Source organism: Primulina eburnea, chromosome 17, assembly GCF_022965805.1.
Source record: "Primulina eburnea isolate SZY01 chromosome 17, ASM2296580v1, whole genome shotgun sequence".
NCBI classification, from domain to species: Eukaryota; Viridiplantae; Streptophyta; class Magnoliopsida; order Lamiales; family Gesneriaceae; genus Primulina; species Primulina eburnea.
Genome location: NC_133117.1, coordinates 5,472,352 through 5,490,814, shown reverse-complemented (window position 1 = coordinate 5,490,814; position 18,463 = coordinate 5,472,352). Strand labels below are relative to the sequence as shown.

General features: G+C 34.9%; 1 protein-coding gene across 2 annotated transcripts; it reads left to right on the top strand.

Annotated features, from left to right (window-relative positions):
* Nucleotides 1-2,127: 2,127 nt before the first annotated feature.
* Nucleotides 2,128-13,471, top strand: LOC140817709 (uncharacterized). Of its 2 annotated transcripts, none has more exons than XM_073177441.1 (6): nt 2,128-2,620; nt 2,739-3,224; nt 3,296-3,466; nt 3,736-3,852; nt 12,240-12,676; nt 12,827-13,471. In XM_073177441.1, the coding sequence occupies exons 1-6, from the start codon at nt 2,230-2,232 to the stop codon at nt 13,439-13,441; spliced, it is 2,217 nt and encodes a 738-aa protein (XP_073033542.1). In that variant the 5' UTR covers nt 2,128-2,229; the 3' UTR covers nt 13,442-13,471. The 2 variants fall into 2 exon arrangements, with proteins under 2 accessions (XP_073033542.1, XP_073033541.1); XM_073177440.1 differs by having other exon boundaries at nt 3,727-3,852.
* The last annotated feature ends 4,992 nt before the right edge of the window (nt 13,472-18,463 follow it).

Genomic DNA, 18,463 nt, shown 5'->3' with positions numbered 1-18,463 from the left:
TTTTATTATTCATAGTACTAAATAATTCGCTACTTATTTTTAAAAAAATCAACCAAACTAAGTGAGTATTTTATAGATATGATTTGTTAGGAATTTTAAAATAGTCTTCAGAATCCTTGCGGTATGTAGACATAAATTTTTTGACCATGGGTTGAGAATGATCGTTCTATTGTTGTAATAAACGCATGAAGCATTAAAAATTAAATCTATTTAAAAATACCGTCCATAGAATGCATAAGAAAATTAAGAGACTGACATAAAAAATGCTCGCATCTCAGTCGAAAACAACACATTCAATCTAAAAATATAAAAATTAACATAACAAATGTGACAACTAGAACTGAGAAAAAAAATAGAGCTAGAAGGAAATCTTGTATCAGTCGATGCGAATTTACACATCGTAAATTACATGTTTTTTTCTCTTCTTCCTCGGAGGCTGCAAAAATATTTTAGAACAATCTCTTCCAGGAAGATAGCTAACACGTAAAAAAAAAAAAAAAAAGACGACAAAAAAAAAAACCATTTGGTTTCTTAAAATGGTTAGTGGACTTGGGTCACTGTCCTTAAGGCCATCTCCAATGCTACACCAAAATGAAGTTAAATGGTGTAAAACACCTTTTTAGTGCAGCCAATTTCCTCCAATGGGGGGGCCTTCTGCATCAAATTCGGCGGAGATGTCTCTTTTTTTTAAATTTTTTTTATTTGTATTGTATTAAAAATTATAAATATTATTTAAATAATAGTATAATATTTATTTTTTATTTTAATAATTAGATATTTAATCATAAAAATTTAAAAATAATGATTATTGATTTTTTAAATATTTATTTATTTATGTTAATTATTAATAATTAAGGACTAATTTGATTTAATGATTTATAATTAATATAATTTAATACAAATGTAAAAAATTAATATAACAATACAATTCATAAATAAATTGAAAAAGATAATTAAAATATAAATGCAACTTGAAACATATAATTCAAATACAAATGTAAATAATTATTTAAATTTATTAATAATAAAATATTAGTCATAATTAAAAATATATTAGATAAAATATATTAATTAATATATGTAAAATAAAAAAATATTTTGATAATATTCTTTTTGGTGTAAGATTTGAAGTAAATGAATTGTAGATCGACGTTGTATTTGGTGCAGAAATCATACTATTTTAGTATAAAATTTTCATCAAAATAGATTTTGTGGTTGAAGATGGCTAAATAATTATTTTGGCTAAAAGTGGGTTGTACCAAATTCATTATAACTATATTAATTTTTTTTTAGCCAGGGCTAGAGCCCACGCGCACACACATATTTCGATTTTAATCTTATTAAAAATATTATTTTAATAAAATTATAGCTTGTTTTGTTTTTTTTATTTAAAAAATTTAGATATAATTATATTTGATTATATATATGTTGTTTAGATTTTAAACATTGATAAATATATTTTTATTATAATTTGTATATACATTTAATATTTTTAAAATTTTTAAAATATGACCTTCTAATTGAACCGATCCAACTGATTGAAACATTTTAAGTTAGATCAAAAAACAAATAAACCTCGGTTCGAAGAAATAATATCTTCTACTAAAACATTTACGGAGGAATCAGAAGTCCTTCCGAAAGAAACAATCCAGGAACATAGAGACCGATATCTATTTCAAGAACATGTATAAGAAAATTACTCACTTTTCTCATAAAATCTGTAAAAAGTATTTATTACTATCAAAATAAAAAATAAATAAAAATAAATTACATCCAATAAGATTTGAACTTATACCAAAAGTTGAGAGGACTTTTTCAAGTGAAGGGCTCCGTATAATAAAAAAAAGTTGGGTCAACGTCCTCTCAAGTCTCACCAGACTCCTTGCCCCATATTTATTGGCATTTAATTTAATTGGCCTACCTCCCTTCTTACTTTTTTTTTTTAATTTTTATGAAAACAGCAGCAATTATCATGTTGTGCACATGTGTAGGCTACTTGATTAATAACATACAAACCATGTGAATCAGTTGTAAATTATATACAACATTTCTTAGTTCTCACATCAAGCGGTAGGATAAAAAAAATATATATGAAATTATAAAATGTGATTGTTGGAAAAACTTTTCTTTTTTTAAAAAAAAATTATGAGCAAGAAAATACTTCAAATGCATAAATTCTGCATCAAATCTTCCGAACCAATCATTTGACTAAAACTCAGCATCGTTTCAATGTCTTCCTCAAAATTAGCAAACTATCCATGGCCGTCAACTGTTAATGCTGTGAACTTTATATCAGTGAAGCTATTTCTTAACAAAGACAATAAGGAAAGAAGCATTAATGATTACAGGATATGGAAAAAACAGATGATCTGTCTGTTCGAGAGCCAAGATTTGTTGGGCTTCGTAGACGGCCAGATCCCGCCGCCTAAAGAACCCATGGATGAGCAGAAACTATGGAGAAGAACCGACCAGCTTATCACAGGATGGATTCTGGGTTCCATTACTGGGACCGAGGTGCTTGATGAAGTGGTGGGATTGGACAGTTCCAGGGAAGTTTGGTTGGAATTGGAAAAACTTTTCAAATCAGATGATAATGAAATTCAAACGAGCAGTTCTAGTGGTAAATCAAATGAGAACTCAGTAACTAAAACTGAAAAAATAAAAAATAAAAGAAAGGGTTTAACGAACTCGAATGTATTTTTTCTGGTACAAGGCTTGTAATTTTAAGAAATATGCAGGTACGGATTTTCACAGGTACTTGCCATTGCATAGAGCAATATTAAGAGGTGATTGGAAGGAAGGCAAGAAGTTCTTGGACAAAGATGAAGATGCAATCACGGCCTGCATCAATGATTCCTCGGAGACAGCTCTGCACGTAGCGGTGGAGACTGGAAAATCAAATGATTTCGTGAGAAAGTTGTTAGAATACCCGATGCCAAATGAAGCGATGCTCTCGAAAGATAGTACGGGGGACACTGCTTTACACACAGCCGCTTTGGCTGGAAACAAGGAAGCTGCGATACTATTGGTGAACAAAAAACCCGACTTGCTATATATTACAAATGACAATAATTTGTTGCCGATTCATTTAGCAGGGAGGAATAGCCATAAAGATACGCTTACGTATCTCATATCCGTCTCCAAGAAAGAAGTGCAGAATAGCCCATTTGTGGGAAAGTTGGGGGCTTTGCTGTTGACAATTGCCATAGCTTCTGAATTTATTGGTTCGTAGGAAATATTAATTTATTGATAGTTAATTGTGAAATATAAAGATAATATATTTTTCTTTGGGCAGATGTGGCTTTATATTTGGTGCAGAAATACCCAGAATTAGCTACGTTGAGCGATGATGATGATGATGATGATGATGATGGTGGTGCTTATGCGTTGGAAGTGATAGCCGAAATAAAATCTGTGTTTCCAAGCGGAAAGAGATTCAGTTGGTGGCAAAATTGGATCTACTCTTGTAAGTGATCTTTCTTAGAGAAAATGTTTTAATTACTTACTTTCATAATCAGATCATTAAGCTACATTTTTTTTTAAATGACCGACGAAGTATGGGATTATGATTTCCAACTCCTATAAGATATATCATCAAATTTTTTTTTGCTTATTATTTATATATATATAAGCAATTAAAAAAAATTCTAAGAAAGATCACTTATAAGAGTAGATTCAAAATATATATATATATATATATATATATATATATATATATATATATAGATTTTGAAGGTGTTCCTTTGACATCATTGGAAAAGACAAAGATCACAACTGATATTGAGAACCCAGGGTCTGATATGGATCAAGTGACAAAGAAGTTCGATTGGTTCAACATAATTTCTTTTGTGGGTAAGTAAAATTTTATTTTCAGATAAAAATTTTTACTTGGCTTATTTAATTTTATCACGAGTATCATCGATGATTAAATACATAATATTACCAAATAGTCATTCTCTCCTTGCATTTGATCATATTGAAAGTCTAGGAATATATAGGGAGTAAATTTTTTTGATTTTATCAAATATATTATCTCCTTTTGTCCATGGTTAAGAAATTCAAATAATTAATTAAATTTATTTAAACAATTAGCATAATTGTCACAAATTTATTAAGTATTATATAATAAATTAAATAATAGTATACATAAATAAATCATTAAATTCATAGTAAAAACATACAAATATGATGCAAATTAAATAACACAATATTAATAATGACGACGTAGAATATCACGGAGCACTTGTCATCATGAAAATGAGTTAATATAAGGAGTTTCTGTTTTAATTTTCAATTTAGTAGTTGTAATTAGTAAATGTGTTATATGACCAATATTTTATTAAATAAATCATATGATGTGTATTAATGGTGTTATTCTTTTGGAAATATGGCCAAAATGATTATCTAAGATTACCTGTTTTAAGTTTTGGTCCTCTAAGTAGTTTAAATTTGGGTGCTGGTTCATTAAGATGGGTTTTCCTTGGCTTTTGGTCTTGTTTTGTCGGAATACCGACGTGACTTCAGGTATACTCGTAATTTATTTTGACACATCAACAATTTTTCTGTGCGGCCCTTAACTCCTAATCGTTATTATAATGCAATTTGATTAGAGTTAATTAATTACAGCGGAAAATGGTTAAAAGTTTTCTTTACAATGAGCCAAAAACGTGTCAACTATAATTATGATACTGAAAATAGTATATAATATAGTCACATCATAAAATATGCCCACACATAATCCAGATCAGCTACATACAAACAAACTCATATCTTCGGGACATGCCCCGGTATATAGATACATATATACATTGGGAAAGACCACTAAACCTCATCTTAAATTGTGACTCCCTCCAGAAGCACCCTCTCTGGTCTCTTAATATCCTGGAGTACTTGTCATTATCAACATACAAAGACAACAACAGCCCCCTCTGGGGTGAGCAAAGCTCCGTATGAAACAACCACAATATATATCACATATATCTAAACAATGATATATGATATGCAATGCATGTATGTCGTGGAGTTATCAGGTCAAATGCCCATCCACTTAGCATATCTCAGAATCAATCGAATCGCTATCAAATCAATGCTCGAGCTGGCATACTGGCCTCAATCAGGGATACTCGTATGATAGCGTCGGCAAAGCGCCATCAAATCCCAAATCTCAATCAATCATCGAGGCCACTAATGACTATGCTTTAAGGACCACATAATGCCAAACATAGCATCGTGTTCACAAACCCCAGAATCGAATCCAATCATAATAGGTATCCAAGGATCATAGCTCAACGTGTATGCCATGTATGCCACATCAACCCAACAAATAAGGCATATAGACATATATTCTCAATCAAATCAATCAAACATATATCATATGTTACTCGGTCGCAACAAACCTCAATTCTTCGTTTTCAGTTAATGTAGCTTGAAGAATATCAGTATAAAAGCTCTATCTACATAAATAACACATTCATTTCAATCAATAACATCATTCAAAATCATCAATATAAGTTTCAAATATCTTTTGAAACTTCGAAAATTCATATCAAATTGAAATCATAACATAATTCAATTCCGAATTTGAAAACTAATTTCTTGTTGGTTATTCTACCACATATATGGATCTCGACTTCAAATACATGATATTCCAGTATTTCAATAATTAAAGCTGCTGAAACCAAAAGAATCTTACCTCAAAAGAAAGCTCTCGACACGAGGATTCCGAATATATAATTTGTTTCAAGTTCTGATAGCGTTTCGAGGTAGATTCGACTGATAGAACTTGAATTCCCTCGTTTCTCTCTCTCAACTCTCGAAGCCTCCAAGGAATTTGCAGCAAAATTCAAGCTGATCTTCCTTAAAACATGTGCAGCTGAGGCGGGCGCGCGCCTGGTTCTGCTCGCGTGCGCGGTTCTGCGCGGGTGCGCGCCTTTCTCTATCTGAAATGCTATTTTAGGTTCCGAATTAGCAAAAGTGGTCAACAAAAAAGTTGTAGATCTAGGTCTTGGATTTTATTTTCCACCGACCTCACTGAATTTGGATATCAGACGCAAGAGTTATACTCATTCTCCCAACATGTGTCAGTGCAGGAACTACAACGCACACGATACACTTCAGGATGATTTTACCCCTATTTCCAAATGGATTTGGACAAAACTAAAAACATGAAGGTTTTAGTACTATGTATTATATTTCTAATGGAATTGGTCTCATTTCATTTGGACTAATACTCAGATAATTATGCCAAAAATCGTAACATGTGTCACTTTTTCGTTGGGGTTCAGCATACTTTTCAAACACAAATCAATTTCTAATACAATCTTTCATTATCACCATCTATTTTCTCATTCCATTGTCATGATATCCATCATATACGTAATCACATGATAATTTCATGAATTATCCATAATCATAATATGATTTACGATAATACGAAACAAAGTCCTTACATTTTCGGTGTCGGATTAATAATTTCCTGTGTCACTTCAGTATTTTCGTCATCATGTCAACATTTTCAGTAATTAATTTTCTGAAATTATAAAATAAAAAATTACAGTAGTATTATAATAACAACTCCAAGAGTTTTGAGTTAACAAAGCCCCTATCTAGGGATGACAACAGGGCATGTTTGACCAATCTCAAGACACGCTCAGCAAAGAAAAATTAGACTCAAACCCGCCCGTCCCAAAATCCAGCGGTCCAATCACTGGATTTGATATCATTCTATCATGTCCTGAACCCCAACCTGCACAAGTGCGAATACATAATAGACCCTTATACCAACTACTTGGTATCTGTCTTCACTTTACGAAAATGGTTAACCCAAATTACTATAGGAATCCTCACAAAACATTTAATTTTTATTTTTAACCCATGTAAGACAAGGGTGTCATAATCATCAATCCTTCATAACACGGTGTCTTTGTCATGGGCTGACCCATCGATCCACCAGCTCCGAAAATGTAAAGGTGTCTCCTACTAGTTCAAGATGTGGTTCCCATGATGTAGCACTTTGCCCACATGTTAAGAGATGGATACTGGTCTTCTTGCTGGTGACCGTCTCTGATATCATTTTGTCGCATCGCGTACCCAAACTCGCGCTAGTGCGACCTGCACATGAGCTCCTATTCCAAATACTTCATATTCACCGTCGGTTTACGAAATGGTTAACCAAAGTTGTCAGAGAAATTGTAGTACCGTAGCCCTTATCACCGGATTATGTTATTAAAGTTAGTTTTTAACCCAAGCGAACCGAAGAGTTCGGACGATCCGAAGTGAGTTCGGTGGATCCGATCATGATGTGTCAAGAGCTGATGGACACGTGGGAGTTCGGACGATCCGAAGTGAGTTCGGTGGATCCGATCATGATGTGTCAAGAGCTGATGGACACGTGGGAGTTCGGACGTTCCGAAGTGTAGGTTCGGTGGATCCGATCGTGAGGTGTCAAGAGCTGATGGACACGTAGGAGTTCGGACGTTCCGAAGTGGGTTCGGTGGATCCGAACATAGCCTATAAATAGTGCTCGGATTTCCTCATTTTGTATTGACAAACCTTGAGTTGTGTCTCATATTTGAGAGATTTGGAAGGTTTCTAGGGTTAGTTGTCGGTCGAGCGATAGCCAAGAGCTGCCAGGATTGGTAGTGTAGCGACGCCTGAGTTACGAGGCAATCGACATCAAAGGGCTGTCGACGGACGAAGGTAAACCCTAAACCTTTGGTAGTACTAGGGAGTACTGGTTTTGCTAGTTGAGCATGATAGTATTGTTCATTGGATATGCTTTTGATGCATAGGCTTGTTCTAGACCTGATTAGCGGTGCTGCGTAAGGCTAGGCTTGCTGTGATAGAGGAACGAAAGTACTATCCGAGATATCCTGGTTGAGTATACATTCTTATATGTGTTGCATGATTATGTGGTGCATTGATATATGTCATATGATGCATGCTATTATGTCACGTTTATTACTGCACGTTGCATTTCATGTTGAGCCGTATCTCCTTCGAGATAGCCTTTACTGTTGAGCTGTATCTCTTTCGAGATAAGCTATATCTTGTGGGACCGCTCAGCTGTCTTGTCTTGTGGACGCATGGACACCGAGAGTACACAGTGGCCGACGGGTCGGGAGGGCTTCGGTGGTCCGGGACATTTTAGGTCCACGTCTGTTCTTGCAGTGGATGCAGTGACCCAGAGGTTGGACCGCGCGGCACTATCCACTTGGCGCCTCTAGACTGAGCATTTTGAGATCCTTTGTTACTCCTGTTTCTTGACTACCCTGGTATCATATCATAGCATGTGCATTTCATATAGGTTTGTATACTCATGCTTTTGTACTGGGCGTTCTTATCGCTCACGTCCTCGGTTTTGTTTATCTTGGACACCCCATTTCCACGGGGCAGGCCTCAGGTTGGACAGCTCGGGAAGAGCAGGAGGAGGACAGTGAGTATCTGGTTGGTTTAGTTTTCAGTACTATTCTATTTCGATATGGTTGTACCGAATATATTTTGAGTTGTTCTGATTTCGATTGGGTTGTATAACTATCATTTGTTGGTATTTTCCGCTGTTATCTCTGATTGTTATTAATTAAGTTAGTTGCATGCTTAGTTCTCAATTAGTAGGTGATTCTGGAACGGGTCACTACATTTATGGTATCAGAGCATGCATACGATTTTGGGATATAGATTTCTGTTTTGGGATTTTTGTGGACCATTTTACCATTTTCCCCATTCTATCTTGTAGCGATGGCTGACCACTTTGGTGATGAGAGTAGTCAGGGAAGTGTAGGTCGTTGGGGTGATCAGGACGATCGTAGGCGTCACCGTGAACATCGTCATCGTCGGGATGGTCCTAGGCGTTTTGATTTGCATCGTTTTATTCAGATGGGGCCTAAGCCTTTAGTTGGTGGTGAGACTCCCGATGATGCTGAGGATTGGTTAGAGCGCATGGAGAGTTGTTTCCGTGCATTCCAGTGCACCGAGGAGCAGAAGATAGAGACCCTTAGTTTTCTTCTCGAGGGCCGTGCGCGCAAGTGGTGGCGATCGACTTCTGCGCCGATAGTCCAGTCTCAGGGTAGGGTGACCTGGGCCGATTTCCGTGCGGCTTTCATACAGCTGTATTTTCCTCCAGCCCTTCGCCAGGCGAAGACGATTGAGCTCCTGAATCTTAAGCAGGGGAGTATGTCTGTTGATGAGTATCAGCAGAAATTCTTCGAGTTGTTACCCTTCGCTCCTCATATCAGTGGCAGTTCTGAGGCCAAGTATGATCATTTCCTCCAGGGTCTTAACCAGGAGATCTTTGATCGAGTCACTGTCTGTGATAATCCTACTTCTTACGATGGGTTAGTGAACCGGTGTCGCCAGGCAGAGATCAGTCTCCAGCGTGGTAGGGCTATTTTTTCTTCTAGACCTCCGAGTACTTTGAGCCCTAGGTCTCAGTCGTTCAAGAAATCTGGTTCTTCTTCTTCTGGATCTGGATCACGGTCTAGCGGTGTTTTCCGCTTTGGTGATAAGAAGGATGCTTGTGTGCATTGTGGGAAGAACCATCCCTCGGAACAATGCCGATCAGTCGCGGGAGCTTGTTTTCAGTGCGGAGAGATGGGGCATATTAAGAAGTATTGTCCTCAGTTGCGAGGTGGAGCAGGATCTGGTTCCGGATCACAGACGACTGTTCAGCAGAGGAGGCAGGGTCAGGCAGTGGGTAGTTCGAATCTTCGACCTCGTGCCCAAGGTCAGGTATTTGCGCTGAACCAGGATCAGGCTGCGGATGACTGAGAGAGTCATAGCAGGTACTTTTCGTTTATGCGATATTCCTGCTTTTGTTCTTATTGATACCGGAGCATCGCATTCATTCATTTCTGCACGATTTGTTAAGCGTCATAAGTTACCGTATGTTTCTCTAGACGTCATTCTTTCCGTTTCTACTCCGATGGGTCATTCGGTGTTAGCGAAGCGTCTAGTGATGGGTTGTCCCTTAGATTTTGAGGGTAACGATGTTGTTATTTCGTTTTGTTCATCCTCTAAACTTGATTTCGAGGACGAAATCGTTTTAAGGGGGGGAGAATGTAGTAGCCCGAATTCCAAATTGGGTAATCAACGGATTAATGGTGATTAAGAAGGTTTAATGTGTAATTTTGACCGTGGTCATGATCGGACGGACCGAAGATGGTTCGGTAGCACCTAAGAGTTCGGACGATCCGAAGTGAGTTCGGTGGATCCGATCATGATGTGTCAAGAGCTGATGGACACGTGGGAGTTCGGACGATCCGAAGTGAGTTCGGTGGATCCGATCATGATGTGTCAAGAGCTGATGGACACGTGGGAGTTCGGACGTTCCGAAGTGTAGGTTCGGTGGATCCGATCGTGAGGTGTCAAGAGCTGATGGACACGTAGGAGTTCGGACGTTCCGAAGTGGGTTCGGTGGATCCGAACATAGCCTATAAATAGTGCTCGGATTTCCTCATTTTGTATTGACAAACCTTGAGTTGTGTCTCATATTTGAGAGATTTGGAAGGTTTCTAGGGTTAGTTGTCGGTCGAGCGATAGCCAAGAGCTACCAGGATTGGTAGTGTAGCGACGCCTGAGTTACGAGGCAATCGACATCAAAGGGCTGTCGACGGACGAAGGTAAACCCTAAACCTTTGGTAGTACTAGGGAGTACTGGTTTTGCTAGTTGAGCATGGTAGTATTGTTCATTGGGTATGCTTTTGATGCATAGGCTTGTTCTAGACCTGATTAGCGGTGCTGCGTAAGGCTAGGCTTGCTGTGATAGAGGTACGAAAGTACTATCCGAGATATCCTGGTTGAGTATACATTCTTATATGTGTTGCATGATTATGTGGTGCATTGATATATGTCATATGATGCATGCTATTATGTCACGTTTATTACTGCACGTTGCATTTCATGTTGAGCCGTATCTCCTTCGAGATAGCCTTTACTGTTGAGCTGTATCTCTTTCGAGATAAGCTATATCTTGTGGGACCGCTCAGCCCTGTCTTGTCTTGTGGACGCATGGACACCGAGAGTACACAGTGGCCGACGGGTCGGGAGGGCTTCGGTGGTCCGGGACATTTTAGGTCCACGTCTGTTCTTGCAGTGGATGCAGTGACCCAGAGGTTGGACCGCGCGGCACTATCCACTTGGCGCCTCTAGACTGAGCATTTTGAGATCCTTTGTTACTCCTGTTTCTTGACTACCCTGGTATCATATCATAGCATGTGCATTTCATATAGGTTTGTATACTCATGCTTTTGTACTGGGCGTTCTTATCGCTCACGTCCTCGGTTTTGTTTATCTTGGACACCCCATTTCCACGGGGCAGGCCTCAGGTTGGACAGCTCGGGAAGAGCAGGAGGAGGACAGTGAGTATCTGGTTGGTTTAGTTTTCAGTACTATTCTATTTCGATATGGTTGTACCGAATATATTTTGAGTTGTTCTGATTTCGATTGGGTTGTATAACTATCATTTGTTGGTATTTTCCGCTGTTATCTCTGATTGTTATTAATTAAGTTAGTTGCATGCTTAGTTCTCAATTAGTAGGTGATTCTGGAACGGGTCACTACAGAAATTCATTGTAAGCCCTTATAAAATATTTTAAAGTTTAGTTTTTAACCCAAGCGAGACACAAAAATCCTGGTTGGACTCGTCAATGCATTAAGTATTAAAAACGAATTTAATCCTAGCAAATATATAATAGAAATATCCAAAAATTAGTAAACCCATTAAACTTATTTCCAAATCATAACATTTAATAATAATTTTGTATAAAAGACGACAATATTATGAATTAAAATTTTATATTAAAATATTTTATTATTAGTATGTATAAAAATTGTATAAAAATTTTATATGACAGCTTCACTAAAACCCGTTACTCCTTCCTACCAAGTTATAGACTCGATGATCTGATCAGGTTTAAACTCGGTTAATTGTCATCCTACACCTGTCATTGACTATGAAAGCTAAAGTCTAGTATTTTTTAAAATCATGTAACTCGATCAGTTTATCAATAATATTTTGTGTTTTCTTTTGGTCGTTTGTTGTTTCTCTGCTATATCAATATATTAAACTCAGGTCCCACGCCACCATTAAATTTCTTTTAATATACAAAGATGGCCGAACGAACATATAATGTTGAGATGAGCTATCGAAGCTACTCTACTACTCCTTGTCATCATTACAAGTTAAAATATATGATGCATATATTTGTTTATCTTCTTACTTCTGGAAATTAATATATACACAGTTCCTGAGGTGAAGAACATCAAGAAAAAGAAAGTAATGCACCGACAGACACTTGAACTCGTCAAATGCTTGTGCAGGGCACTGGAATCTTTGCCTTTTAGTGATGCTTCACCTATCTATGAAAGTGCCATAGTTAAGGCTGCAGATGAAGGCATACACGAGGTTGTGGAGGTGATCATAGAGATGTTTCCGAATGTCATTTATGCTGAAGAATCAAAAACTGAATGTACCATTTTTCACATAGCAGCAAGAGAACGCGATGAAAATATTTTCAATCTCATTTATAATATGAATGAACGAAAACAATATTTTTACGACACGACGGACTCTTCGGGTAACAACTTTATGCACATATGCGGAGAACTAGCGCCTCCTCATAAACTCAATCTAGTTTCTGGTGCAGCTTTACAGATGCAGCGTGAGTTACAATGGTTTAAGGTACTCGACATCTTGCATAACATTCTTCTTAATTATATGCATGTCCACCACTAGCAATTATAATTAATTTGGCGGATCACTTCGGCAATTCTTGTTTGTTTTCCTGAGCACATTTTTGTGGTGATAATTTCATCAACGTTCACCGTACAGGAAATGGAAAATTTTGTCAACCCTTCTCGTAGGACATGGCCAAACAATGACAAAAAGACTCCTCAAATGTTGTTTTCCGAAAAGCACCAAGAGTTAAAATCTCAAGGAGAGAAATGGATGAAAGACACTGCCACCTCATGTACCATTGCCGCTGCATTGATTGCTACAGTCGTATTTGCTGCAGCCTTCACAGTTCCAGGAGGTCTTCATGGTGACACCGGAGTACCGATTTTCGTAAGAAAAACTTCATTCGTTTTATTTGCCATCTCAGACTCTGTTTCTTTGTTCACATCCACCACTTCACTGCTCATGTTCCTATCGATCCTGACTTCCCGTTATGCCGAACAAGACTTTCTTTATGTTCTACCCAAGAGATTATGCATCGGCCTACTTACCCTCTTCACTTCAATCACGTTCATGATGGTCGCCTTCAGTGCAGCTATATATATTACATTGAAGGAGAAATCTAATTTGTTTCTTGTACCAATGACCGTATTGGCTTGTCTTCCAGTCACATCCTTTGCATTCTTGCAATTCCCACTTCTCATCGATGTGATGTATTCCACCTATGGACCCGGCATTTTCGGAAAAAAGAGTGATCGAACATTGTATTAAAACAAAGCAAAGCAAGGGCTTTCCACTTCAGTTTGATAGCAAAGATATTTGTTTTGTGTGTGTGTGAGTGTGTGTGTGTGTGTGCGTGTTTATATATATATATATATATATATATATATATATATATATATATATATATATATATATATATATATATATATATATATGAAATAAATTATCTTTATCTTGAATGCAATCAATATGAGGGTTGTATCAACTGTAATAAAGATTTGACAATGTATTGCAGTGACATGTTTGGAATTTATCTATTATAACATAAACTAGAGAGTTAGGAATTATCCATATTTATACAGCTGAAAATGTGTATTTACATCAAAGATAAAAGATTTATGAACACGAGTCTCAAGAGCCGGGTAATCCGCGACCTAATTATAGATATGCATGATGTAGCATGAAATTCGATATAAATTGTTTTCCGTATTTATGTTGTAAAAATGCCTATAACTTGTTACTCTATGGACATTTTGGCTTGTCTCACTCCTCGTTTTGACTTATATATTGATAAGGGTCAGTCAAAACCTTCGTAACTATCGAATTTTCCTTTTATTCAAAAAATAATAATAATAATAAAAACAAAAACAAAGCCGACCTACAAACAATTTTTTCAAGAGGGCTACATGTTGCTTTTAACAAAATACAATACAATAACTATTGCCGACATCATGTAATAAGTCATTTGAGTCGCATAGCCAAACGAGGATTGACAAGACAATTGTTTCAATAGAGTTGAAATATATCTATAGATTTATGTATTTTCATATACTATATATTTTAAACGACCCAATTTATTGAATATTAATTTTGCCCCCACACAAAATTTATAGCTTCTATCTTTGGCGTCACATAAGAATACAATAAGCAACAATATTCCAACAAAATAGATCATTTTGGAATGTACAAGTTTTCCTTTTTCATCACACTAATTTTAAAATTGGATTGCCATTTGTCTGTCTCAATAGTACATAAACTTGAGCAGCCGATCTATTTTATTGATTCAAATTAAATTACGCGGAGGCATTCGAGTTATATTCAGAAAACAATGGTTCTGGTATGAACAATTTAGAACAATGGTTTTCTATGATATCATGATATATTAATATTATATCTCACCAGATCAAGGTGAAAGCATAAGAGAAATCAATATTCAATGCAAAATTCGACTCGAGAAAATTGATATTCAATAAAATTGTGTTATTAAAAATTAATTTATAATATATGGAAAAATATAAATCTATAGACACATTTCAACTCTTTATAAACAATTTTCTTGCCCAAATGGTTGATGAATCCACTGATCACAAGTGTACGTATTTCCCAACTCCCTAGTTTATGTGTTACTGATAAAATTCCAAAACATGTTATTGCAATACGTAGTCAAAATCTTCAATTTATTACAAGTTGATATTTTTAAGGTAGATGTTCAGCAAACTTAACAAATTAAATATGAAGGGTCAAATATTTTGGTGTGCTTAGAGATTTCGCTCTCTTTGATTTGTCGTTTGGTTAGAAGCAATTGATTGCATGCATAACTCCTAATTTGTCTTTTATTACAAAATTAACTAACATCTGCCATGGAATTATATGTTTCCAACCTCTTTGAGAAAAATAATTGATATTTAAATCAACTTTCTTTTTCTTTTTCTTTTTTTTTTTACCACGAACGGTTACATTGTGGGTGAATAAATCATGACTGCATCCAAATTTATTTGGGCTCTGAAATAGAGGGGAATGTCGTCTTGTCTCTAAAATAGTCGAGCGGAGTTTGAATAACCAATTTTATGGAGTGCGATGTCTTCTTTTCACATTAAGTTAATTAATCATATTGATTAATTTATCAAAATTTTCCGAATAATTTGATCGATTTTTGTTTATGGTTTCTGGGAAATTTTTTCGGCAATGTGTATGTGTGTTTATTTTTTGGAAATATTTTGATTTCCAAGAAATACAAAGTATATACATGCATATCTACATTATTACTTTACAATGTTTTTTTTTTTAATTTTTCTAACAACCATTTTCTTAGTAGAATCATTATTTTACACTAGTTGCTCTACACACGCGAGGCGTGTATGTACAGTCTTTTTTATCATTATCGATGGACTAAAATGGAATTTGACAAATTATGGAGGGACTAAATTGATATTTGAATTGTTGAAATAAAAAAATAAAAAGTAAAAGTGTGTGTTGAAATTTTAAAACAAAAACAAAAACAAAAATATAATATTAGTATCACATAAGGGTAAAGTTGGAAGAAAAAGTTGATGTCCTTCCTAGGTGGTTACTATCATTTCCTTAACTTTAATAAAATAGAATAGATATTGCACGTAAAATTAATTTAATTATTTGAATTACTTCAGCATAAACACAAAGAAATAATATGTAACTCCCGAAAATTTCTAATGACCACTTAAAGCGTCCTAAATTATATTTTATGAGTCAAAATTATTTAACTGGTAAAATAAATTATCTAAAAGTGAGAAATTTATTTGAACTGATTTTACATGGATTTATGTTAAGTTTTCAGGAATTTTGGTTGCAGAGTGAAGATTTAGCAGGAATATACCCGAGCATGGCAAAACTTTTATTTTTGATTTAATTCAGGAAAAAAATTTTTAAAAAGAAAAAATTCAGCTTTCGACCCTAGAAAATGAATTAAAATAGTGGAATTTGTATTTGAAGGGGGTTTAATTGATAGGCTTTATTTTATAAATAAAAATTAAAATTTTGAGTAAAACTAACACTTTTAATAAGTTGTAGCACTTTTAATTATGGGTTGACATTTTTTATTTCTAAAATATTAAATATAGAAAACCCCTCCCTATCTCCAACTTCACGTATAGAAGCAGAAAAGATTTTCAGGAATAAAAAAAACTAGGGGTCGGCTAGGGTTTGTGAGGAAGGGCCGAAAATTTGAAGCGATTGTCGAAGAATTCGATCATGCTCGTGGTATCGTTTCCTACCCGGAATCGTCTCCTAACCATCTTCAAAATGTGTGTGTGTGTATATATATATATATAAAGGTGTGAAATCCTCACAAACCGTGACAAAAAGCCAAAAAGATTTCATAGATTCGCTTAAAACTTTTTCATATCACGGCCATCAATTGGAAATGTATTAGGAATTCATCGATACTTCAAGAAACTGGTACGAGGCAAGTCTTACCAGTTTAGAAATTTCAGAAAGTTCATTTTTTAGGAACTATCCGTTAGTGTATATGTGAGGAATTATTTTTAAAGAAAAGGGACTATTTAGAATTAAAGAAAATAAAAATCTGGTGCGTACAGAGTTTTTTTTCATTTTTTTTTTTAAAAGTGGTGAAGAAAATTTTGGGCAGCAGCATGCGTAAATTATTTTTTAAAAAATTTAAATATTTGGCCAAGTTGTGACAGATATTATGGCGTGTGGATCTCGGCTTCTCGGGTCGGGGCCCGCGAGTTAAGCCAGATAATCAGATCCAGACATAAATTTATGAGTCATACTTCGTAAAATATGTTGGGAATTTTTATTGAGGATTTGAGGTTGAGGAAAATTTAAGGAAATATGTTGATTGTTTGAATGTTATGTCGATTTACAAAAATATGATGTTATGACAAATGTATTTTTATATTTTAAAATTTGAGGAAAAATGTTTAATGATATCTTATTTTTATTATAGGATGCTTGTTATTATTGAAATAACTTGATAGACTTCTAAACTCACTAGTTTTCATTGATGCAAAGGAGGAATACAGATGTAGTGATGGTTGGCGAGGATTAGGGATGTAAATGAGCCGAGCTGTTCGCGAGTTTTTCGGATCTCGGCTCGTTAAAAAGCTCGTTCGGGCTCGTTCGTTAAGCTTATCGAGCCGAGCTTTATTTTGGGCTCAATAATTTTGTTGAGCCGAGCTTGAGATTAATGATGTTCGGCTCGTTAGCTCGTGAACATGTTCGATAATAGTTTCGTGAGCTCAAAATTGAGCTCGGCTCGTTTAGCTGACTCGTGAGCTCGAGCTCGAGCTCGGCTCGTTTAAGTGGTTCACGAGCTCGGGTTCGAGCTCGGCTCGTTTAGGTAGATCGCGAGCTCGAATTTGAGATAATTAATGAGTTATAATATTAAAATAATTATGTATGATAAATAATAATAAATTAAAAATTAAAAATTATATTAAAAATGTGAATGTTATGGCAATAATCACTAGTAGAAAAATCGGATTTTACTTCCGTATGCTTTACTTCGACAATAATAAATTACGAAGTAATACATTACCAATAACTTTAGTAATAACACAAGTGAAGTAAAATAATATATTTTACTTCGGATGTTTAAAAACACGGGTTTCACTATATTTTTTTTATTATACTAGTATTTAAACCGTGCGATGCACGGGATGATATTATTAAAAATTAGTGAAAAATGAATAGATATTTAAATGTAAAAAATAATACATTTATAAAAATAAAAATAAAAACTATTTTTTCGCTAATTTTAAAAGGTTTCTTAAATACAACGCATGTTGATTAATTTTTTTGGCTAATCACTATCATATATCAAAATCTTAGATCGTGTTAGCCTAAGGCAAGACATGATGGTTATCGTGTTTAGCGTATTGATGTCGGCCATCAACCTTATTACATATTTAATTCTTTACTTTTCGAGAATTTATATATTATTATTTTTTAACATATGATAATAAAATATTTTTAAATCACATTCAATAAAATTAATGAGAAATATTTTTTAAAAAATTCAGTAATTCCGTCTAAATCCACATTCACAAACAATTTTGTGACATGACACGTGTTTGACAAATTTGAATGATCACAATAATATTTTCATCAATATCTTTATCCAAATGAGTTATGATTTAATTTACAAAATCTCTTCGTAATATATACATCAGTCTATTATTCCGAAAGAAAAATGAAACACGTGATCATAAGTAAATTATGTATAAATCAAAAAAGTTATTTTTATTAACATTGTCAACAAATTTTATAATGTGTCTTCTAATAAGATGCTTG

Coding starts and splice junctions, on each gene's coding strand:
- LOC140817709 (XM_073177440.1), top strand. CDS start 2,230: ATGTCTTCCTCAAAATTAGCAAACTATCCATGGCCGTCAACTGTTAAT. Junction 2,621..2,738: donor TCAAACGAGCAGTTCTAGTG/GTAAATCAAATG, acceptor AGAAATATGCAG/GTACGGATTTTCACAGGTAC. Junction 3,467..3,726: donor GCAAAATTGGATCTACTCTT/GTAAGTGATCTT, acceptor ATATATATATAG/ATTTTGAAGGTGTTCCTTTG.